The 22,427-nt window shown below is 49.6% G+C and overlaps 8 protein-coding genes across 8 annotated transcripts; 5 read left to right on the forward strand and 3 right to left on the reverse strand.

The window, feature by feature from the left end:
* Positions 1-304: 304 nt before the first annotated feature.
* FPOAC1_012462 (uncharacterized protein) lies at positions 305-1,385 on the reverse strand (the record flags this gene model as incomplete). The annotated part of the gene is made up of 2 exons (XM_044856818.1): positions 305-674; positions 730-1,385. The coding sequence occupies 2 exons, from the start codon at positions 1,383-1,385 to the stop codon at positions 305-307; spliced, it is 1,026 nt and encodes a 341-aa protein (XP_044704131.1).
* Positions 1,386-1,674: 289 nt separating this feature from the next.
* FPOAC1_012463 (uncharacterized protein) lies at positions 1,675-4,479 on the forward strand (the record flags this gene model as incomplete). The annotated part of the gene is made up of 2 exons (XM_044856819.1): positions 1,675-4,015; positions 4,091-4,479. 2 exons carry the CDS (start codon positions 1,675-1,677, stop codon positions 4,477-4,479), a joined length of 2,730 nt encoding a protein of 909 aa, XP_044704132.1.
* Positions 4,480-4,765: 286 nt separating this feature from the next.
* Positions 4,766-7,042, reverse strand: FPOAC1_012464 (uncharacterized protein; the record flags this gene model as incomplete). Its single annotated transcript, XM_044856820.1, has 2 exons — positions 4,766-6,878; positions 6,933-7,042. 2 exons carry the CDS (start codon positions 7,040-7,042, stop codon positions 4,766-4,768), a joined length of 2,223 nt encoding a protein of 740 aa, XP_044704133.1.
* An 832-nt stretch (positions 7,043-7,874) lies between these two features.
* FPOAC1_012465 (uncharacterized protein) lies at positions 7,875-9,090 on the forward strand (the record flags this gene model as incomplete). Its single annotated transcript, XM_044856821.1, has 2 exons — positions 7,875-8,026; positions 8,082-9,090. The coding sequence occupies 2 exons, from the start codon at positions 7,875-7,877 to the stop codon at positions 9,088-9,090; spliced, it is 1,161 nt and encodes a 386-aa protein (XP_044704134.1).
* A 1,180-nt stretch (positions 9,091-10,270) lies between these two features.
* On the forward strand, positions 10,271-11,031 carry FPOAC1_012466 (uncharacterized protein; the record flags this gene model as incomplete). The annotated part of the gene is made up of 4 exons (XM_044856822.1): positions 10,271-10,283; positions 10,336-10,509; positions 10,572-10,688; positions 10,742-11,031. 4 exons carry the CDS (start codon positions 10,271-10,273, stop codon positions 11,029-11,031), a joined length of 594 nt encoding a protein of 197 aa, XP_044704135.1.
* Positions 11,032-11,358: 327 nt separating this feature from the next.
* Positions 11,359-12,755, reverse strand: RRD1 (Serine/threonine-protein phosphatase 2A activator 1; the record flags this gene model as incomplete). The annotated part of the gene is made up of 2 exons (XM_044856823.1): positions 11,359-12,076; positions 12,124-12,755. The coding sequence occupies 2 exons, from the start codon at positions 12,753-12,755 to the stop codon at positions 11,359-11,361; spliced, it is 1,350 nt and encodes a 449-aa protein (XP_044704136.1).
* Positions 12,756-13,503: 748 nt separating this feature from the next.
* FPOAC1_012468 (uncharacterized protein) lies at positions 13,504-18,034 on the forward strand (the record flags this gene model as incomplete). Its single annotated transcript, XM_044856824.1, has 4 exons — positions 13,504-14,941; positions 14,993-16,095; positions 17,799-17,812; positions 18,019-18,034. The coding sequence occupies 4 exons, from the start codon at positions 13,504-13,506 to the stop codon at positions 18,032-18,034; spliced, it is 2,571 nt and encodes an 856-aa protein (XP_044704137.1).
* Positions 18,035-18,055: 21 nt separating this feature from the next.
* Positions 18,056-21,994, forward strand: FPOAC1_012469 (uncharacterized protein; the record flags this gene model as incomplete). The annotated part of the gene is made up of 4 exons (XM_044856825.1): positions 18,056-21,499; positions 21,552-21,689; positions 21,780-21,850; positions 21,901-21,994. 4 exons carry the CDS (start codon positions 18,056-18,058, stop codon positions 21,992-21,994), a joined length of 3,747 nt encoding a protein of 1,248 aa, XP_044704138.1.
* Positions 21,995-22,427: the final 433 nt, after the last annotated feature.

Genomic DNA, 22,427 nt, shown 5'->3' on the forward strand with positions numbered 1-22,427 from the left:
ACACCAATGTTAGAGAACAGAAACTATGAGTGTAGTGTAGCCGAATAAAAGACATCATGAAATAAGTGTGTCACTTTGCCTTTGATTAGTGACGTCTTTAGTAACTGGTAAATCGACTTGATATACATGGGACGAATAAATCAGTATATAAACCATTGGGAGGATATTGAACATTCATTAGGTGGTTAGTGGGATATTGCGTATGTTGATCAATGGATATCTTTGAAGGAAGCATACACTTGCAAAGCACCTTCAATGCTTTGCACCAACCCAAAGAATATTGTCAACACAAGAACAAGGACGGCTACCCAGAATGTGTACCTGTTGATGAGACTAGTATTAGCGGAGGACAATATACGTTGAGAAGAGTTGCTATCGAGGAGCGGTACCATTGGACGCCGTTCCGTCTATCATGCCACCATTGCGATAATGATTTTGGCTGTGCTTCGTCAAAGACCTGCTTCAACACGACAAGACGATCATTCCAAAATCTAAACCTTTCAGTTTGTCGATGGTCCGTTTTGAGTTGTCCACACTGAATGACTCGTTTGTCAAGACCAGCGTCAGATAGCTGGGAGAACCACTTTCTTGTTTCCACGTCTGAGGATGGGAAGAGGAGTGCTAATGTCTGCAAAGTCTCGTCCGCGAGGCCTTTGGGTAGTAGGGAGTCGACACTGTCACAATCAGTCAGCGGACTTATACATTGAGTGTCGGTGAAGAATTTTGAACCTCTGTTGTTGGACATATAGGAAAGAAGCATGATGGAAGATGTGTACACGTTGATCGTCATCAGTCAATCGAAGATGATCTACCAAGTTATCAGTCCAAACGATATCCAGCCCTGCGATGCGACACAGGTTGTGTGCCGTGAATATCTTTTCCATCTTGACATTCTCCTTGGCCAGCTGGGAAGCTCCAGGGTCAAAGTAAGTTGATACAAAGCTCTCCAGGGACCCATGACTCCAACGGAGATGGCTTCTACCAGAGAAGCCGTACGCGAAGCTGCAGAAGCTCATCATTAAAAGAAGACTGGCGGCCAAGTCTATTGAGTTGTTGAGCATTTCGTCTTCATTGTCGTGAAGCGTTGTGAGTTTATCTCTCAGCTCCTCCTTGATATCATGGCGCAGCATCCCGCTCTTGAGTTTGCGGATGCAATCGACCACATCACGGTGTGATCTCAGAGCCACGTATCGTCCTCCGTTATGGAGGGCTCTGACGCATTCTTTGTTGTAGTATGTCCAAAAGGATTGCAGGTCAAAGTCCACGCTGTTGAGATGTTGATCTTGGTGCTGAGAGGCCCAGTACTCGCTGGTTATCGTTGTTTTGGTAAGTTGTGGTAGCGGGAGATCCAGCAAGCTCGAATCGAGTTCCGTCTTGTTTACCATGATTGAAACTTTAGTCGTCTTCTGGTTTGTTTGGTTCACATGGAAGGTTATAATAGCGACGTTGGCAGACTATAAGGCGGGTAAGGCAGACAGACAACCCTGCTCGGGTGCATGAAACTGCACCTGTAATTGGCGGATGCTCCGCCTCGTCAGAGCGATGAGCCTCTACACATAGCCCCCAATTTCTGCGGCTGAATCCTCTCAATGAGTATCAAGAGCCATATTTCTCATATCTTGAGAGACAACGTTCCTAATGACTTGAAAAAGATATCATGAAATACGTTGAGTCATGCCGCTGGAAATCGTAACATCCCCCCTACGATCCTGGGAAAGCAGCATCGCCATACTCAGTGGCAGGTCAACAACGAGGCCTCTAGCATGGCCTGAACCAGAGCTGTCTACCGGCCGCTTCATAAGCAAAGTCGGCAAGGAGCTATGCTGGGTAGCCAAAGGCCCGGCGAGAGACGCATTTGCGGTGCTGGCTCCAAAGATCAAGGCATACCTCGAGAGGTCAGTCGAACCAGTATCGAGCTGGGTTACTTGGTCCATCTATATGTTCGGCAAATCGGAAAAAAGTGCCAGTCCGGCCATACTGTTTTGCTGCGAAGTCATTGCGCATCGCAAGCAGGTGAGAAGTGCAATTAAAGATAGTGGCATACTCAATGAGTTCCCTGGTATCAAGACAGCCCACATGCCTCGACCGCCCGACTTCAACCAGCTCGTTCAGCTGGCAGACGACAGCATTTATCATCATCCTGTCCTTGCGTCTCTTGCGAGCAACCCATGCGGGATGCCGTTGTTCGTCGAACAAAGCATAGACGACGGACCTTGTTACAAACAAGCTACCGTCGGTGGCATCATCCAGCTGTCGGACAAGTTCTACTACACCACAGCAGGTCATGTTCTCAGCTCCGACAAGAACACATACACGGAGGGCGAGGTCAGCGACGACGAATTTGAGATTGACGAAGACGATGATGAGGTGGACGAGATGGCATCGACAGCTTGTGAGAAAACGTGGCGGTACGCAGAGCCACCGTTCTCGCCAAACATACAAGATATACAAGCAATACAGGAGGAATCCGAATATACGAGCCGTCGGGTTCTCGAGGAAGGACCTTCATCGAGCATTTCCATTCCTCCACGGCCTCTGGGACACGTCTATCTATCCTCCCTCGACGAACCATCATCTGGTCTCGACTATGCCCTCATCGAGGTGACCAAGCCCATTCACTGCACCGCGAACAAAATCCTCTCTTCATCTTTTTCTGCAAATGGCGAAGCCGAGATTCAGCACGTCGTCACAGACGGTCCGAAGGACGTCAAGATCCTTAGCTCCACCTCGAGAGGAACACTTACAGGTGTCATGTCAGGCACTCCCATGTATGCCCGCCTCCCTAACAGCAGTCTATACCAGGATGTTTACAACGTCCTCTTGGACTCGCGGTTAGAAGCCGGAGACTGTGGCTCCTGGATCATCGACGCTGAGTCTGGGAACTTGTATGGACACATTGTGGCCGGGTCCCCGGATTCGGGTGCTGCAATTGTAATACCTTTTGCACGGGTATTCGAAGACATAGAAGCACGAGTAAAGCATCACCCTCATCTGCCCCTCATCGGAGCTACATCTCTATACAGCATGGATGAAAAAGTAGACCTTGTTTCGCATCTGCAACACACAGAGTCCGTCACGGCATCATCTTCTAAACCACCATCGAAGTACGACCAGGAGTGGACTCTCGACTTGAGAAGTCGTTTTGAGAAACAGTGGCGGATCAAACTATTGGATGAACTGAAACTATCACGGGCTGGCAACCAAGTTGCTATCGAACCAGTTTCGTCTACCGAGGATGAATCCACTCCATCATATAGTCCACCTAGAGAGGAAGAGTTGGTTCCGCCGTACACTGCAATTGACACTGGAAAAGGATTACTTCTGCCGACCCAAAACCGAAGACTAGTGCGGACGCCGTTGTTCCCCCAGCTTCCAGATTTAAACGACTGGGAGTCCCGAAAGTTCCGCAACCTTCTGATATCTCTCTCCTTGTTCCCAACGAAGTACGAGAACCCAGGATTACTCGACGAAGCTCTTGCCAGCGTCCCGCTAGAGAAACTCTATGGCGAAGCTGAAGAAGAGTCAATGTTATTACAGGCCGAAGCAGAGTCATGGGGCGATGGACGACAGCCTGAGTGGGGATACAGTGACTGCATTATCCGGGCATTATTGAGATGGTTCAAAAGGTCGTTTTTTACTTGGGTGAACAATCCGGCATGTCCGACATGTTTGTCTCCAACCATTGCTATGGGGCCTACCGAGCCCACCCCGGAAGAGTCAGCTTGCAGCGCTCGTCGCGTCGAGCTCTACAGATGTTCAAAGGTAAACTGCGGAGCATACGAGCGATTCCCCCGGTATAGCGATGCTTGGAAACTACTCCAGACCAGAAGAGGGCGAACGGGTGAGTGGGCGAACTGCTTTACGATGCTCTGCCGGGCCATGGGCGCCAGGGTACGGTGGGTATGGAATAGTGAGGATCACGTATGGACTGAAGTATACTCGGAACACAGGCAGAGATGGGTTCACGTTGATCCATGTGAGGAAGCCTTTGATCGCCCAACCCTATACGCCGAAGGTAAGCCACTGCACTCGAGATCCTCCCAAAAATGATCCACCCTCTCAAGACACAGACCTGACATTTCGTAATTAGGGTGGAACAAGCACATGTCATATATAATAGCATTCTCTATTGAAGGCGCTACGGATGTCACACGGCGATATGTTCGAAAGGCCAAGTATGCGGCAAAGCGAGACCGTTGTTCAGAAGCAGTCCTTCTGTATGTCATGGATGAAATCAAAAGTCTCCGCCGCCAAGATATGAGTAAGGAGGAAAGAACCCGACTGGAAGAGGAGGACAGATTTGAACAGCAGGAACTCAACGCCTATATTGTTTCGACTATCACCTCTGATTTTATGGCCACGGGATTGACTCGTGTTGAGGGTTCGTCACAATTGCTCAAGTCACGGGGAGAGACATCAAGGAACGGTCAGAAGCAGAGGAGTGGAGGAGTGGCAGGGGGACCTTTGGTTATCCCTTAGGTCGACAAAGCGTCTCTTAGACTTACAACATGCTTGGGCATCTAGGTCTATTGCATATACCCTTCTCCTTCTTTATAGCCGGGTGCTACCCAGGTGAGGAGTTGCGGTAGTCCGCATCGCTTGTCTTATCTACCGGTGCAATATACTTCCAAATCCTTATCACTTATATAGGCACGTAAGACATAAGAGACGGAAGTTTTTAGATCAGTTTATGCAATTTGGGATTCACTCTCAGCTTATTTATTTTCAAAACCTAAAGCTCCAAGGTCAAACTTTCTGTTGTCCACTAGACATGTTCCTCACGACGTTTCTTCAGCGAGGCATTATCTGAAGACCGCCGACGGTCTGCACCAAGAGCTCTCCTGGCATCACTAGTGACCTGCTTCCTCCCCTCAGACGACAAAGACTCACGAAGTCGCTCCATAAGTCTATCAAGAATCCACTCAGTCTCTTCCTGACTCCCCATAAGCGGACTCCGATTTCCCACCCAGGACCAAGCCGTAACATGTTCCGAACCTGTCTTCTCATCGGTGCCTTTTTCAGGAGACTCATCGACTTTCTTGTTGTGGTGGTGTCGATGGTGGTTCTTGGGTTTTGGTTGGGCTTTTAGATGTGTGTCGGCACTGCTTTCGTCTTCGCCGATGAGCTTTAGATACCATGCCCATTCTTCAAATGAGTATTTATGTGGTTTTTGCGATTTGAGATGTGCGGTCAGAGCTTGGATCTCGGAGATGAGGAGGAAGTGGAAATTGGTTCCGGTTGGTAGATCCTCGTGGGCGTCTCGTAGACGAGATAGTGAACGTCGGACCTGAGTGGTAAAGGTCGAGTTATGTCGACTATGATCTGGCCTTTCGCTATATGGATTATCATCTTCTGTCCTAGACTGTCGAGACCTCCCTCGTGAATCGTTTTGATCAGGCCCTTGTTCCATGTCGACAAGAGCTGCAGCGGCATCACCGCTGGAATCTTGAGCCGAAGGCATCTTTTTGATTTGTGGAGGTTGCGCTGGCCCAGTATAGCCAGGGAACGCATGTCCAAACGTACACCTGTGGATAATATACTTGAGATCGTCTGAGAAATTGTCCTCTTCCCCTGGAAGAATAGTGACGTTTCCGAGCCGTAGGGTTCCGTCACGTATAAGCTTGACAACCGTATCTCCGGCATTGGATATGAGAACAGTCATAGTAGGCAATGCAAGTAAAGACCAAAAGACGAAGAAGGACTTGCCAGCGTTAGAAGCAGGAGTCACGTCACCGTATCCAATGGTGGTGAGAGAAACAAAACAAAAGTAAAAGCCATCGAAGTAGTCCCAGCCCTGGTAGTTTTCTTCGCACTTGACAAAGATGTATGCACCCAGAAGCCAGAGGAGAAGCCAGGTTCCTGTGGATATTGCCATGGCCACCCAGCGACGACGGGAAGATGTCTGAGCTTGAATCTTGCGCATGAGCTCAAATTCTGCTTTTCGACGCTCAAACTCGGTTGCGGGATGTTGAATATTCGAATCTGTTCGCTGGGGCGTCATGGAACGTTTTCCTTGTGGCTCACGAATAGGTTCGAGCATTTCGTCTTCGCCTTTCTTGGTCATTGTCCGGACTATACGTCTACGTTTCTTTTCCTCCATTCTTGCATCGACTTGGCGTTTACCTCGCTCGAGAACAAGACTTCGGATGGAACCGACGACCAAACCTAAACTGATGACGCCTACCAAGGCGTACGGCATCATGAGAGCTCGTCCGAGGTTGGTTTCTGCTCTGAAGTCACCGAAACCGACTGTGAATAATGTCACGTCTGCCCAGTAAACAGCATCGAGGTAGTTCCAGTCCTCTATGTTGGAGAATACAAGGGCACCGAGAAGTAAGTAGAACAGAAACATGATGGTCTGCAGCATGAGTGTTCGCTGGCTGGGCGTGAGGTTAAAGTCCTTGTTATAATGACCAGTCAATGCACCGTAAAAAGTCACCAACATGAGCGAAGCATCAACAAAGTAGAGAACGGCGGCCCACATGCCGTAGTAAAAGGCCTGCGACCAGATGAGTTCATCAGAGGGATACTTGAACCCTTCGTACAAAGGACCAGCAGCTGTAGCGAGGAGAGAAATGAGGAGGATGGCAGAAATGTACCAGCCAATTATGGTGATGGGCTGCGCTATTGTGAAGCGAACACGGCGCGTCATGTTTAATAGGAGAAACATGTTTGAGATGATAGCCATGGCAAGCTGAATAGCATTAATGACGGTGAGCCAGATGGGATCGGCGACAAAGGGAGCTGTCTTGACGACTTGGCCTGGAGGTCGATGCTGTCTCCATGGTCGGACGAGAGCGCATATACTGAAAGCTGAAGCAACGGGACCGAGTGTGCCAGCAATCATGGGGAATGCCGATGAGGCAAACCACCAACGACTAAGCAGGCTAGTTAGAATATTATGAAGTGTGATTTGACAGGGACAAACGTACTTTGGAGAGAGATGAGCCTTGTCATTTTCTATACGTTTTTCGTGAGAGATGGTCTCTTCGTAAGCCTCGGTCTCCTCCTGAATATTCTCTCCAAGATTACCGTCGTCCATGGGAATGTTACAAAGGTAAAAGCGGCGGAGATAAAAGAATAGGGGGCATTTCTTGGTGTTGTGATCTCTCAAAGGAATAAACAGTGTTGATTAACAGTAGTTATATGGTAACTACAACACCGTTAAAAGATCCCCAGTAAATAAAGTAGATGAGAATCCTTGGCATGGGGAACAAGACTGCATGACGTCTAAAATAAATCTACTAAAACTAAAGGGTTTGAGAATCACGAGCTAGACCAAGTTTCTTGCATCTTTGGGGCCTGTCAGAGACAAGCAGGGTCATTCGTCCAGTGTTGGATGCTTCTTAGTCTAACTGTTTGGGTGTTGGAAAACAGGGCGCGGCTATAGCGGCTTTGGATCTAGGAAAAGACGGCAAGTTACGATCTTACTCCTGTATCTTTTAGTGAGTGACCTTGACAATGACACTCTTTGGTTTATATCCAGCTCTTATTCCCGTATCACAATTCTGACCAATGACATACTTGGATTAAGAAATGCTCAGTTCCACCCTCAAGTAACAACTAAATCAGTCTTTCTCTTTAATCTTGCCTCATCAATCCATTCAACGTTGCAATCAAACCCAATTATTCACTTCTTATCACTCTTTAATTAATTATATTCAACTGGGACGTTATCTGTCCAACGACTAGACGTGGCTTTGTACATATTTTACCAAAGGATTGCTCAGCCTCGTGCGCGTCATATAGCCCTTCCTTCAAGGATCATGTAAGTCATGCAGATATTGTCAGCTTCATCAAATAACTGATAGATATTCAGTTCCTCAGCGACACGTGATTGCGTGTCTCTTGTGTACAAGTAATGCGGTAGCAGTATGCAAGCATGTCTTCCTATTCACGCCCTTGGTCGCCTTGGTCATAAACGACTCATCAACTATCTGCCCAAATATTCGCAGAGGCTATATAGTTTTCAGAGTCATGAGCGTGTTAGTGTGCGATGCGGCTCATCTGGCCATGTGAACATCGAGTAAGCCAAACAACTCCATCTCAACCAACAGACCATAACTAACGTTGCTCAACAGCCTCATAGACATTGCCGAACAACCAAACTCTCCCCTCTTTATTTACTTACCCTCCTCTCCTTTTAATGACAGCCGACCTGCTTCCATACCCAGATTCCTTCAAGGCAAGCCGCTTGCTACCATCAACTACCGGTGGAATGTCTGGCCAACGCCTATTCACGACACATCCTTCGCCTACAAGTGGCTAGTGGAAAACCTCGCACCAGAAGGCATCAAAAGACGCGACATCTATGTCTATGGATCTCACCTAGGTGCAAGCCTCGCCGCCTCTCTGGCACTCACGGAATCACACTCCCACGAGCCCTTTGCAGTGCGAGGTCTTGTGTCATACAACGGCATATACAACTGGACCATGTTTTTTCCCGACCATCCAGTGAACAGCATTGGACAAGGTGACAGAAATCCAAAAGCCTACTACAAGCCTCCGCGAGGGGCGTACATACACCACCTCCAACGAATCTTACCGAAACTCTTCAATTCCACGGCAGATACGTTTGACGTGTTTGCCAGCCCGTCCCTCTTCTTCCACAACCCAGGAATAAATGTACCCATGTCTTTCCACCTGACAGAAGCAGAAAGCCTCGCCATCGAAATAATGACCAACCCAGAAGGCGAGGTGGACCCTCTCACGACGGCGCCTCATAAGTCGCGAATGATCTTCCCGCCCCGCGACTCGAGCCTCAAGCTCCCCGAGACATTGCTGCTGTACGACCTACTTCCCGCGTCGCCGCGAACCAAGAAGTCCAAGTTTCAGTGGGGCAACAGCCTCGAGAAGCAGGCAAAGGAGCTGGCAGTGATGATGAAGTCCAGTATCCACAAGCTCGAGGTCCCGGAGAGGGTTTTGTGGGATGATGATATTGCTATTTGGGAGGAAGAGCAAGCTAGAAGGGTCATTGTTAAACGAGCTGGGACAGAGAGTCGGACGATGGAGATGGGAGAGAATGGGGAGCAGCTTGTTGAAGAATGGTTGACGGAGAAAACATCACCAAAGAATACTCAGGTATCTTGATTGAAACTGGATCTGTATCATGTAGAACATATTTGTATTATAGAGTCTTGATAAATCATTGATTGTCGATAAGAAGTTGGCCCGATATTCCATGTGGCACAGCACTCACTAAAAGACGGCACATGGAAAGCTTAACTTGATCAGTAGTGGAGTCACCCTCCCTCGTTTGGCCGTATCGTATAGTGATCGAGTCTAGAACGAACGGCTGAAGCACGTTGTCAGCCAAAGCATATCACGACATGTCACAAGTTGTCCATATTCATGACAGACAACGTATGACTGTAAACACTAAACACTGTGACGCTAAGACTCGAGGAACAAGTCATCTAACAAGCGAAAAGACTTGACAGTATTAGTATTATCTATAACTGAAAAAGGGTCCAAAGCTAGCCTGTCACTGAAAGCTCAGCTGTGGTTCACCTTGGCCGAGATGAGAAGTGGGCCAGCGGCTAAACATGCACGTTGTCGTCAGTTATAATGTTAGCGGACAAGGGGGTTACAACTTGTCACAAGACCCCTTGATTCTTGATTTCTGATTCTCGAGTGTCAGTTTCATGTCTTGTTAATTCCTCCAAAATTCCACAAGACAAAGGACATTCAGGGAAGAGACGATATGATTAAGGATGGACTCTACAACACGAAACACACACTCATAAAACAAGGGGCTGTTGCTGTCCGGGTTGTTTATCCGCAACTTACAGCCCTTACAATCAAAAGCCACTGTAAGGATACTGTTGCACTGGATCCACCCCTAGTTTCCCTGGAAAATGCTTGTTTTTCAGTGGACGTCTCAGATTCTTGATCCCTGGACAAGGATGCTTCAGTTGAGATTGGATCCAATGTCACCCACTCCCTCTATCTCTCTCTATTGCACGACCGACACATTACTAACTGACGAACCTGACCATGGCTGAGCAGTTTCATCTCCCGTCTTTCTGCCGCTACCTTTATCCTTAACCTTTCTTTCTCCATCATTCTACTTCTGACAAGACACGACCCCATCACCAAGCTTCATCTGGTATGTTTTTCTTATTGCGGAGCTCACTCTTAGTTTTCCCACCTCAAAGTCCAGTTTAGAGCTACTATCATAGCTTCCCGTCCGCAAAGGAGAACACAAAGCAACAGACCGCAAGCTGACCACTACAACCAGTCCCACACGTTCTTATCCATAACACTCACTATGCCTGGAATTCGTAAGTTCCAAATATACAACTGTACACTACATCTCTAACCATACCCTTACAGCTCTGCACGCCCTTGATAACTTCAAGGCCAAGCTCAAGGCCGCCTTCAAGAAGAAGGACAACAAGGAAGAAGCCAAGCCCGCCGAGCAGAAGCCTACCGAGACCAAGCCTGCCGAAGCTACGCCTGCCACCACCGAGCCTACCAAGACCGAGGCCGCCCCTCCTGCGCCAGCCAGTACGTTGATCTACCAAAATATATATACTACTTCGTTCAGCACTGACAGATATTCTCTACAGCTGAGCCTGCTCCTGCGGCCGAACCTGCCAAGGAGACCAAGCCCGAGACAGAGGTCAAGCCTGAAGCTCCTGCTGCTGCTACTACCGAGCCTGCAAAGGCTGAGGAGGCTGCACCTGGTATGCTATGCTACAAGATGGACAGACGAGAAGCTTAGGACTAACATTCATAGCTCCTTCTACTGAACCCGCCAAGCCCGAGGCCGCTCCGGCCACCGAACTTCCCGCTCCCGTTCCTGAGCCTGCCAAGACGGAACCAGCCCCAGCTGCTGAGCTACCTGCTGCTCCCGCCGCACCAACTGCTGAACTGCCTGCTGCTCCTGCCGCTCCCGCCGCCGAGCTACCTGCTGCCCCTGCTCCCGCACCCGCCGCCCCTACAGAGCTCCCTGCTGAAGCTCCCAAGGAAGAGGAGAAGAAGGATACCCCTGCCCCTCCTGCTCCTGCCCCCGTGGCCTCTGCTTAAGCAAAAAATGAATGTTTCTTTCTAAGAGATAGTAGAAAGATGCCATGTGGTTCGAGTAGATTGCGTGTTTATGTTTTCAATTGTTGCCTTTGAGGCATGTTTGTTTGAGTTACTTTGGACAAGGCAGGTCCATCCTGGCCGTGTCTGTCACCTTTTCTCCTAGCAGTTGGCTGGATACCCAGAGAGAAAAGTGTTGCGATGCTCTGTTTCAAATCTATACCCGCTTTTCATATCTAATGCAGAAAGGACTATCTATATCATGCTCCTCATAATCCGTGACATACGTCTAGTGTATTTTCTTTGAAAGGACTAATACGCCTTGTTATCTCATGAATCTCTAGCCCACGGCGCTTTGGTAACAGTGATCTGTGCGTCTGTAGATCCTGTGCCGGATGTGTTTCTAGGTGGCCTTGCAAGAGACCCTGAGTTTGGACCTGGTGGTGGTGGCATACGCGAATAGGGGATGCCAGGGCCTGACGATGGTGGCATTCTTGTAGCTTGAGCCCAAGGCGCGGCCGTTCCAGGTCCTGATGGTGATGGTGCCATAGTCGCTGGTTGGTTCGCCATATGGACGCTCTGAGTTGGAGTTGCTGCATCTGGGTCAACATCCCAAGAGAACAACGACCCGAATGGAAAGTGTTGGACAACGGGAAACTTGGACAGCACTTCAGCATTGAACATCTTGATCATGCCCTTGTTGATCTTGCCCCAGCCGTCGCGAATGCCCGAGATGTCGAAAAGAATTGGACTGTGCTCCCAGAATGGACCTTTCTTCACATCGTTGATAAAGCCAATAGCTGAGAAGTACATGTTGACTTGGCGTTGATCCTCCACCATGGCCGCCTTGGTGACGTCGCTGGGTTTAGGCGCACCCTTTACTGATCCCTCTAAGGGCATTGGTTCATTCTCGTTGATCGGTCGTGTAAGTTGTGCAGAGCCAAAGATGTAAGGCATGAAGGAATGGTCGTCGAGGCCCCAGACGCCATGGGAGCCGGCAGGTTCGAGGGTATAGGTTAGGATAAGTTTCCTCACAACGTTGAGGTATCTAAAAACGTCAGTAATATACTTTCGATATAGAAACAGGTAACGTACGGTTCAACAACTTTGAGAACAATCTCGCGCTCAATTTCGCCTCCTTGTTCTCCGTCCTTGAAGAAACCCAGCTTCCATAGGCAGCCGAGGAAAGCGACAAAGCTCAACTCATGTCCCGTTCCATAGTCCAGTCGTTGTACACTGCCGAAACCACCGAGAAGGTAGCTTGAGACCTCCTCTTTCGCCTTGCCATCGCCAACTTTAAGTGTTTCACCTAGGAGCCCCTCATCAAGCAGCGCATCCAGACGCTCCTCAAAGATAGCATGCCACTTGCGAAAACTAACATTGCCGAATCTTCGAGGACCTGGGTCAGGCGGCGCCTCATCAATAAAGCTTCCGATCTTTTCCAAAAGAGCTTGTAGAGTCTGAACGGACGGCGTCGTTGCTGGTTTCGAGTTGAGGGGAAAGGTGCGGGGGAGGGGCGAGGAGGATTGGTTTCGAGGACATAGAGCGCGGTTGAGTTGAAGGATGAAAACGCCAATGTCGCGGTAGGCTAAGCTGGTGAGGAAACGAGCGACGTCGGGGCCTTCGTTGATGCGCTTCGAAGGTTTTGTAAAGGCTGGCGGGGAGCTGAGATCGAGAACCTCAAGCGCATTGAGCTTTGGAGGGGTTGTGGACGTCATGTCGACCATGGTGAGACACCGCGATCGCAATTATGAAGCAGTGTGTTGAATGAAAGAACTGAAGATTCTTTTGATGTACCTTTAGTAAAGTAGAAGGATCGGAGTTCGTGGATGTTTGTTTAGTTGAAGTTAGAAACGATTTAGTCAGCTGTTGGTGTACCTTGTAACTATCATGAGATTGGATGCGAATAACAAGAAGCGGATCTCAACCATAGAGGGGCCCCAAATTTAGGAAAGCTTTATCTAAACTACCTACCTATTTCCGAAACACTTCTACTAGTGGCTCTAAGAATCAATATGAATCAAACATATCACATCATAAAAATGCTTGTATTTGATCGTTGATTGTAAAGCTGATGTCTCTTTGCTTGCATTTGCCAAGTGCCCCACTTCCTAAATGTAGGACGCGCGCCTGCCTAACATGGAATGCAGCTCTAAGATCTTTGTTCAATACACCTTTACTTAGTACAATTCTGTTCATACTTTCACGAGTCTTGAAAACCGCCCAACTTGAAGTACATCATTCAACATTTCATTAGCACTTGGATCAAATTGGTCACCTGTAATTGTCGGCGTGCTGCTGCGCACGTCGAGTCAAGCTGTCACATCGCGGTAACAAAGGGTCAACATGGCGCGGCTGCGCTATAGAGGTAGCCCCTCTGATGCTTCAGTAGGGCCTGGCATGACACCACCAGTTCAATTACATGGAGGGATAAGACGTGAAGGGATTAGACATTCACCAAGATCTTCAGTCCCTATGCGAAGTATTGAGGGAGACAGTCCTCCAATCGTGAAAAGAAAAACACGTCTACGATCAACTGCGTCGGCGATCTCTCGAACTCGACCCTCTTCGAGTAAAAGCCGAGCCACACAATCAGTGAAAGGAAGTGTTCCAGATCATAGGTTTTCTCCGCAGCTGTCTCCGCCTCCTTCACGGAAACGTCCCTCTGATGTTGCGGACCAGGAGCAGCTCCCAAAGCGTCAGCGCAGCGCTAGTCATGGGTCTGTTGGAGAAGTGGACTTAGCTCAGCCAGACCAGCAGAAGCAGAAGCAGAAAGTAGATGAAGACGAAGAGGCAATTCATCAACCAGGCCAGCAGCACCAGGGAGCAGATAAAGACGAAGAAGCAATGCCTCAACCAGACCAACAAAACGAGAATGCAGGTGAAGACGAAGACGAAGAGGCAATTCCTCCAATGTCCTTTTTCGATGGTATCAATAAGAACATTGGCGCTTCCGTCGCGCCAGAAGAGCAACCAAGTCTACTATCCAACAGTGTCGATAATCCTACCGAGAATGACGATGGAGCACTTTCTCATGTTGACACTTCACGAGAGATCAGATTCGAGAAACCAGCCGTCTTCGACACTGCAGATCAACATAGAAGCAGTACGGCTAGAGCCTTGACTGAAGCAGGAGACATATTACTTGGGATAGCTCTACCAGAAGAGTCGCCTCAACCGGCGCAGTCAGTTTCTCAGCCTGGATCTCTACAACAGCATGAACCTTCACAGCAACTTGGGTCCTCTCAACGGTCTGAGTCTTCGCCGGACTTACCTGAACTAGGAGCTATATTAGACAGATACAAAACAGGTCATGCAGAGGCACCTCAACCAGCGCAACCAGTTTCTCGGCCTGAGTCTTTACAGCGGCCTGATTCTTCTCAGCAGCCAGAGCCCTCGCAAAGGGGACCTCAACAGTCAGGTCACCGAAAAAGTGGACAACAGAGGAAAAAAGCGACATATTATGAGTTTAACCAAGGTTCAGAGTTTTTGCCAGAACAATCGACACAGCCAATCTCATCGAGAAATCCACAAGCCTACGAGAGCATATATGATGTGCCTGACTCGCCTCCAAGGCAGTCAAATCAAACCAAGCTTGTTGAGAGGTCGCAGAAGGCGCTTGTGTCAACAGGTAGGGGTAATCCGAAGATGAAGCAAAAGCAAAAACGTAACCAGGCTAGTCGACGAAGGAGCAGCTCTACCCAGCACCAGGACGATGAAGGGCAACAAGAGATTTCCCAGGACTACGGCGATGAACATGGGGACAATGACTCCGCCTCTAGCGGCGACGAGCCCGAGATGAATCAAGAGCAAGAGCAAGATGTACCACAACAAGTTGAAGATTCACTGATGCTTGATGCACCACCGGCCGATTCACAGGCCGCAGATTCCATACATACAATCCGTATAAAGCGTATGTACGTCCAAAAGCTCATACATATAATGACCCTCCCAGGCTGGATAGAAAAAAGATCCTGGAAAAACGAATTTCTCGACCACGCAGCCGACAAATCAGACGAGCTGTCTTCCCAGCCTGATTGTCCTGTTCTTTCAGCAAGAATTCTGGCCCAGTTGTTTAACCTCTATGAGTTGTACAAGGATATTCCTAAAGCACCAAAAATTGATCAATTGGCATATCAAAACGAAAAGGCGACAAAGTTCAGTGATTTGATCAGCAATCTTCGCCATTCCATTGATTCGTTCATCGGGAGCATCAATAACTTCATGAAAAGTGCCACCCCAGAAGAAGTACAAGTCGGCTCCAGGAGTGTTACGAGACTACGCAAGCGAATCATTCCCATGTTAGTGCTATTACTGGACGTGATATTTGAAGCTGGATGTGGGCAATCCGCTTCGGATGGTAAAAAGGCTTCCAAACAAACTGGAGAGTTCACGGTATATCTGTTGGAGCCGCTAGAACGGGCTGTGGGTTGGGCCGGAAGAGCTTTACAGGCGGTGGAAGGATGGTATGAGCTTCACCCTCCCAGGAGGGAACTTGATACAGCAGAAGAGGCAAAAGCGAACCGCGCTGTATTTGGTTCTGCCCTAGCCACACTCAAGCAAGAGTTAAGGAGAGCCAGGAAAGACCTGGAAAAGCCCAGGCCATCGACTGCGGCACTCATGCAACGAGACGAAGCTATCCAAAAGGAGCGTGAAGCCAGAGAGCAGGAACGTCGAGAAAGACAAAACCTTCAGATGCAACGATTCAGGGAGTCAATCCAAAGGATTGATCCATATAGACGACCGGCTAGAGCGAGGCCTATCCGACAAGCAGTGTCTGCTCTTTATCGACCAAGTCAACCACGCTCTGCCCCCTCTACCATGGTTCTCAATCGCTCTCGCAATTCCTCTGGCGTCAGTCTCTCCTTGCCCAGCGCAACCGCCCCGTCTCAGCCGCTGTCGGACAGGGAATACTACGAGCGACATGGATGGTACTATTGGGAAGATGATCAGATTCTGACCTTGATCAGAACCACAGCGCATCCCAACTACGAAAACTTTCAATGGATGCTCCCTGATCGGAGCCCTGACGAACTAAGAGAGCGATCAAGATATTTGAAGCTGGTCGTACGCAATAAATACCAGCGCGATGGGATTCCGCCTCCCGGATTTTGCATGGATGAAGATTGACATGGCGGCTTCAGGCCATGGACTATCGGAGTTGGGGTTATGTGATATTATGATACCCGGGAAAGCTCGGTTGAAATGTGTTATGCGATTCGAGCAGGAGTCAATATGTTTAGAAGTATTCATGCGTGTTTACATGGCTACAATTGTATCTTGTTGTCCCTCAATTCGTGACAGTGAATTGGGCACTGTCAGCTCCGTGTTGATTTGCCGGATCGGAAAGAAGCCGGTTTTAATGACCAGTAGTCAAGTTGGTGTAGTGTTTCATGCTTTTTGCCATGTGTGTGATAACTGAGCTTGAGCTTCTACCAACTGCGCTATGCCACATCATTGAATGAATCCCAATGAGTATGTAGTATCGACTTTCTATCTGTCACATTTCCTTGTAGAGAAACCAAGCACTGATGGAAAATCGCCAACGCATAGACACTATTTGACACTCTAAAATAGTGCGCTAATACTTGGGCTTGTTTGCAGCTTGAATTTTGGGTATCATCAGGTTCTTGTCAAATCATCACAAGTCTCTGGAATTGGTTGAAGCGCCACCACATGTGATACATACTTATGGAGGGTGATCAGATACGCTTACCCAAGGAAAGCCAAGCGTGGAATCAGCTCTAGATCATTTGTGGTAAAAAGTCAACAGATCATTAGGTTCTTTATTTTGGTTCTTCTTTTTTTTTTAACGCGTTTTAAACGCGGTTCTGGGGAGATTTGATAGATTCAAATCTCGCCCTTTGTCTTGGCTTGAGTTATTAGGAGAAAGATGAGGCTTGCATCCACTATATTCAGTGCTACTAGCTTAAGCGAAGGCTTTGGGTTTCTGAGGGATGATAAATATGGACTGTACGGATACCCAGCTGGTGGCTCGCATTGCATTGCCGTGCATTGCATATAGTGCTTTAGTTAGGCGAGGTGGGTTAACCACTGATTCTGTTTTTAGAGAGACTCTTGTGACGAGGTATTATCTGGTAACTACAGATCAGAAAGTAACTAGTGGTCTAGTGTTTTTAATCCAAGACACTTGAAGAATGTTTTAATATCCTCCCACTCATAAAAACTACCCTGGATCTGTAGCCTGGAGTAGTAGCCACCCGCGCAGACCCCTGAAAGATAGACAGTGATCAGAACCCCTGGAACGGTCGCTACAGGCCGGGCGGTCCCATCAAGGGAAGAAGCAATGTAAGTGGCCGGTGAGAGCTGTGGAGCCATGATGGAAATGGGAAGAATAGCTCAGTGATGGGATCACAAGGCAGATGGAAATGGAAATGGGACATGGATGGAACCGCCCCAGAGAACTAAAATCAGGTACGTATCCATTCGCAATCTAATATCCCCGTCCCATCCCAATCCCAATCGAACAAGACAGGACAAGACAAGACAGCTCAGCTTTCCTCTCTTTTTTCCAACCCTTTTCCTCTTCTCTTAACTTCTCCTTCCTCTCTTAGAAGCCAGCGGACATCGACAGTAAATAAAGAAGTCTTTGTATTAGTCTTCTTTATCTGCTTCATTGCAAGCTTTCTTCCCTCACGTTCCTTATTTCTGCTAGCTAATTTTACTTTCCATACCTTCCCCTCCCTACTCCTTGTTATCTTAGCAACTGAGTAGCTTCCAGCAAAACCACGCTTTTGCTGGATAAATAGGAGACCACCCCAAGGTAAGATTAACCCAATTCCCATCTCAGCTCATACCCGCATACCCTTGACGTAGCTTCATGCTTCGTGCCTGTTCATGTTTTGTTACTTATTGATTCTTCGAGCTATCGCTGCTTGATAGCTGATTTGCAGCTTTTTGTGCGACATCCATGATAAACTCAATTCAACCTGTCCTGGCTACCCACTTTGCTAACATTGTCGCTCTCAGAGAATACTACTTTTAATACCAATTCATTCCCGCCAAAATGTCTGAAACCGAGAGCTTCGACGTTGTCCAGCACGACGAAGCTGTTGCTTCTCAGTCCGATGCTGCGGCCACCACCGAGCCTGAGCCTGAGCCCGAGAGCCCCAAGACAACCGCGACCCCTTCGTCTCCCGACACACCAGTCAGGGAAAAGGCAAAGGAGAGCCCCGGAGCGAAGCCCACGCTCAAGCAGCCTGGTTCGGCCGCCGCGACCGCTACTCGTCGACCTGGCGCTACTTCTTCGACGGTCAAGCCCACCACCTCCAGCACCACCCGTGCCCCAGGAGGTCTGAGCAAGCCCCCTACTCGTCCTGCTGCTTCGACCATTCGCCGTCCTCCTACCGCGACATCCATGTCGAGCCACCGAAGCCGTCCCAGCATGAGCGCTAGCGAGGATGACAAGAAGTCCACCACTTCCTCTGTCGCATCTGCTCGTAGGACGAGCTCCATCATGTCCAGCCCCGCCAAGACCGCTGAGAGGCGAACCGTTGGAACTGCCGGTTCGACAACGGCTGCCCGCAGACCGCCGTCAACGACGGCCACTACCCCACGAACTGCTACCGCTAGCCGAACCGCAGCTACTCCCACCGCTTCCGCGACACGAACAACTGCTACTCGAACAGCTGGCACGACCCCTACCGCCAACAAGCGACTTTCTACTTCGGGATCCTTGACTGCCGCTTCCCGAACCACGACTCGACCTGCTCCTTCTGCGGAGTCTGCCAAGGAAATCGAGGCGCTCAAGACCAAGTTGGCAGAGGGCGAAACCGAGATTGAGGCTTTGAAGGCTGAGGTCAAGACCTCCGAGGAAAAGATTGCGGAGCTTACCGAGAAGATTGGCCAGGGAGTCGCCCCCACCGAGTCAGGCGACAAGCCTGCTCAGGACAACGATGAGGCAATCGCCAACCTAAAGTCTGAGCACGAGGCCGCCATCGCTGCTCTCGAGAGCCAGGTTACTGAGGCCAACGAGAAGCTCCAGGCCGCAGAGAGTGATCGTGAGCAGCTTCGAGCCGATCTCGATGCTGCTGTGAGTGCCATGGAGGCTAGTTCGACTGAGCTCGATTCCTTGAGGCAGCAGCTCGAGACCGCCCAGGCTGAAAGCGAAGAGAAACTCAGCTCCAGCCAGGAAGCACTCCAGAAGGCCATTGAGGAGCATGCTACCAAGATCGAAGAGCTCAAGACCTCCCTCGAGGCTGAGAAGGCTTCTGCTATCGAGGCTATTGAGGCTAAGCACAAGGAGGGCCTCGACAAGGACCAGACTGATGCCTCCTCTCACGAAACTGCTTTGGCTGAACTCAAGGCCAGCCACGAGGCCGCAACTGCTGAGCTCCAGAAGAAGATTGACGAGTTGAGTTCTTCACAGTCTGCTCTGGAGTCTGCCAATGACGACAAGCTTAAGTCTGAGCAAGAGGAGCAACAGACCAAGATCTCCTCCCTCGAGGCCGAGGCTGCGGATTCCAAGGCGAAGCTCGAGGCTGCCGAGAATGCTGCAGAGACAGCCAAGTCTGAGCTCGATTCTTTGAACAGTCAGATCACTCAGCTTCAGTCCAGCTTGTCCGAGAAGGAGTCAGAGCTCCAGAGCGCCAAGGAGGATCTTGCCAAGGCTCAGGAAGAGGCTGCGTCTCTCAAGGCTGCTGCCGAAGAGGCACAGAAGTCCCTTGCTGAGAAGGAAGATGAGATCGCCAAGGTCAAGGAGATGCACGAGGAGCGCATGAAGAACATTTCCCAGGATTACGAGACCGAGATCGAGTCTCTTCGAGGCGATGCTTTCTTCAAGCGCAAGTACGAGGAGCTTGAGGCCCAGCACAAGGAGCTTCAGGCATCTTCTTCAGAAGCTACTGAGGGTCATAGCAGCGCCCTTGAGGCCGCCAAGGCCGAGCACGCTGCTGCTGTTGCAGCTTTGGAGGAGAAGGAAGCTGAGTACCAGAAGAACCTGGATGCTCTCCGTGCCAGCCATGCCGAGGAACTCGAGGCTTCCAAGAACTCAGCCTCCGGAGATCATGATGCTCATATAGCCGAGATCGACACCCTGAAGGAGAACCATGCTAAGCAACTCGAGGTGCTCAAGTCTGAGGGTTCTAACACCCATGCTGAGGAACTTGAGTCGCTCAAGGCTGCCCATGCTAGTGTCTTGGAGGCTCTCAAGAAGGAGTTCGAGGAGGACAAGGAGAAACTGGTCGCTAGCCACAAGAGTGAGCTGGCCTCCACCAAGGATGCCGGCGAAACCACACATGCTACCGAGATTGCCAGACTCATGTCAGAGCTTGACAGCGCTAGGGAGTCTGGTGAGAGTACTCATGCTGCTGAGTTGCAATCGCTTAAGGCTAAACTCGAGGCTGAGAAGGAAGCAAGCGACAAGGAGCATGCTGAGGCTTTGGCCAAGGCTCAAGCAGGAATCGATGCCGCTAAGACTGCTGGCGATGAAGCCCACGCTACTGAGATCGCCAATCTTAAGGCTGAACTCGAGGCTGCCAGAGATGCTGCCAAGCAGTCTCTGGAAGCTGAGCTGGAGGCTTTGAGAGCTGAGCTTGCAGAGAGCAAGAAGGCCGGTAGCAGCAACGATGAGGAACTGGCTACCATCAAGGCTGAGCTTCAGACCGCCAAGGAGGAGCTTGAGAAGGCACGCGACTCGAACCAGCAGGCCATCGAGATGGCCCGCTTCGAGCTTGAGAAGGAGCACACCAACGAGGTCGAGAAGCTCCTTGCCTTCAACAACGAAGTTATGGAGCACATGAAGAAGGAGGGCACTGATGTCAGGAAGGAGCTCGAGGAGTTGACTGGTGCCCACACCAAGGCCATCGAGGACATGATGGCTGAGCACAGAAGCAACAATAGCCACTTGGAGGATCAGCTTGCCCAGCAGGCCGCTGCCAACGCTGATCTCCAGACTGCTCTGAGCACTGCCACAGAGGCACTCGAGAAGGCCCAACAGGATGTCGAGGAGCTTTCCCAGCAACTTGCACAGGAGAAGACCGAGCGATTCACTGCTCTTGCTGAGCTTGAGGACGCGAGGAACGTCAAGCCCGACTCTGCCGAGGCTGATGCTCTCCGAAGGGAGCTTGCCACAGCCAAGAAGTTTCACGAGGACGCTCTGGCCAGCGCCGATGCTGAGCTCAAAGCAACACAGAGCGAGCTTGAGGCTGCCAAGGGTAACCTGACAACCGTCCAGGGCCAGGTGACAACTCTGACAGGTGACCTTGACCTTGTTCAGAAGGACCTCGAGGCCTTCAAGGCTGAGGCTGATGCCAGTAAGAAGACAGCCAATGCCGACTACCAAGACCTTAACGACAGCATGACAACACTTATTGAGGACGCCAACAACAGGGCCAAGGAGCTTCAGGCTAAGCTGGATGAGACTGTTGCCAAGGTCGAGGACAGCGAGAAGAAGGTTGAGATTCTTGAGGCTCAGCTCAAGGTCAAGGATGCCGAGATTGCAGAGGCAAAGGTATGTTGACATGGTTGAGCACTGTCATGGAGACACTGACTTACATCAACAGGCCAATGCTGCTATTGCCAAGCCAAAGGGTCTTTCAGCCAGCAGATTTGCGAATGCGGAGGGCGACGACGCTGCTGCGAACGAAGAGGCGGCGGAAGGTGAGGAAATTGATGACCACTCCTCAGTAGCACTTGCTTCGGTGCGGAAAGCCCCTGCATGATGCACTCTCCCAATCCTTTCTGCGTCATGCGGCTTTTGTCAGCGCAAAGCTAACGTGTGTGGTTTACAGATAAGTAAGGCGAGGCTCACAGCTAAGCAAATGGATACCCTTGATAGGGAAATGAGGGATCGCAACTTGCAGTGAGTAACACTAGATTGAATTACAGATTCATCATTCTAACGGAATGCAGGTTGTTAAAGTCCATCACGGATGTCAAGTCACCAAAGCTGGGTAGTGATCATCACTACGAGCAGCAACAATTCGACCAGCAGCAGTACAGTTAAAGGGGGCATGCATGACATCGGATTTCCTTTCGTTTTCTGTTGTGTTGTGTGACCTTTTAACTTTTTAGTTCTGTGTAATACCCGCGGCTTCGTGTAAAGCTGCAATTTTGCTTCTTGCTTTTTCATCACATACAATATCATGGACAAGAGAGTTATAGGATATTGGAGGGAGGGAACAAGGTGTTTAGACTGTCGAAGACTTGACATGTAACTGGAAAAGAGATGGCATGGAGTAGGATGCTGCCGATGTTTGGGAGTTGCATATAATTATGTATGACATTGTCGAGAATTGACGATACCCTGGTTCAAATGAATTGTTCAGATGATAACCCTGTTCCTTGTGGCATCTGTATGGCATGTGATATGTCTCATTGGACATTTGCTCTTGAATGTTTAATGGTGCAAACCTTGTTTCCTTTCATGCAGGTCAAGC

The sequence above is a fragment of the Fusarium poae genome, chromosome 4 (genome assembly GCF_019609905.1).
Source record: "Fusarium poae strain DAOMC 252244 chromosome 4, whole genome shotgun sequence".
Lineage (NCBI taxonomy): Eukaryota > Fungi > Ascomycota > Sordariomycetes > Hypocreales > Nectriaceae > Fusarium > Fusarium poae.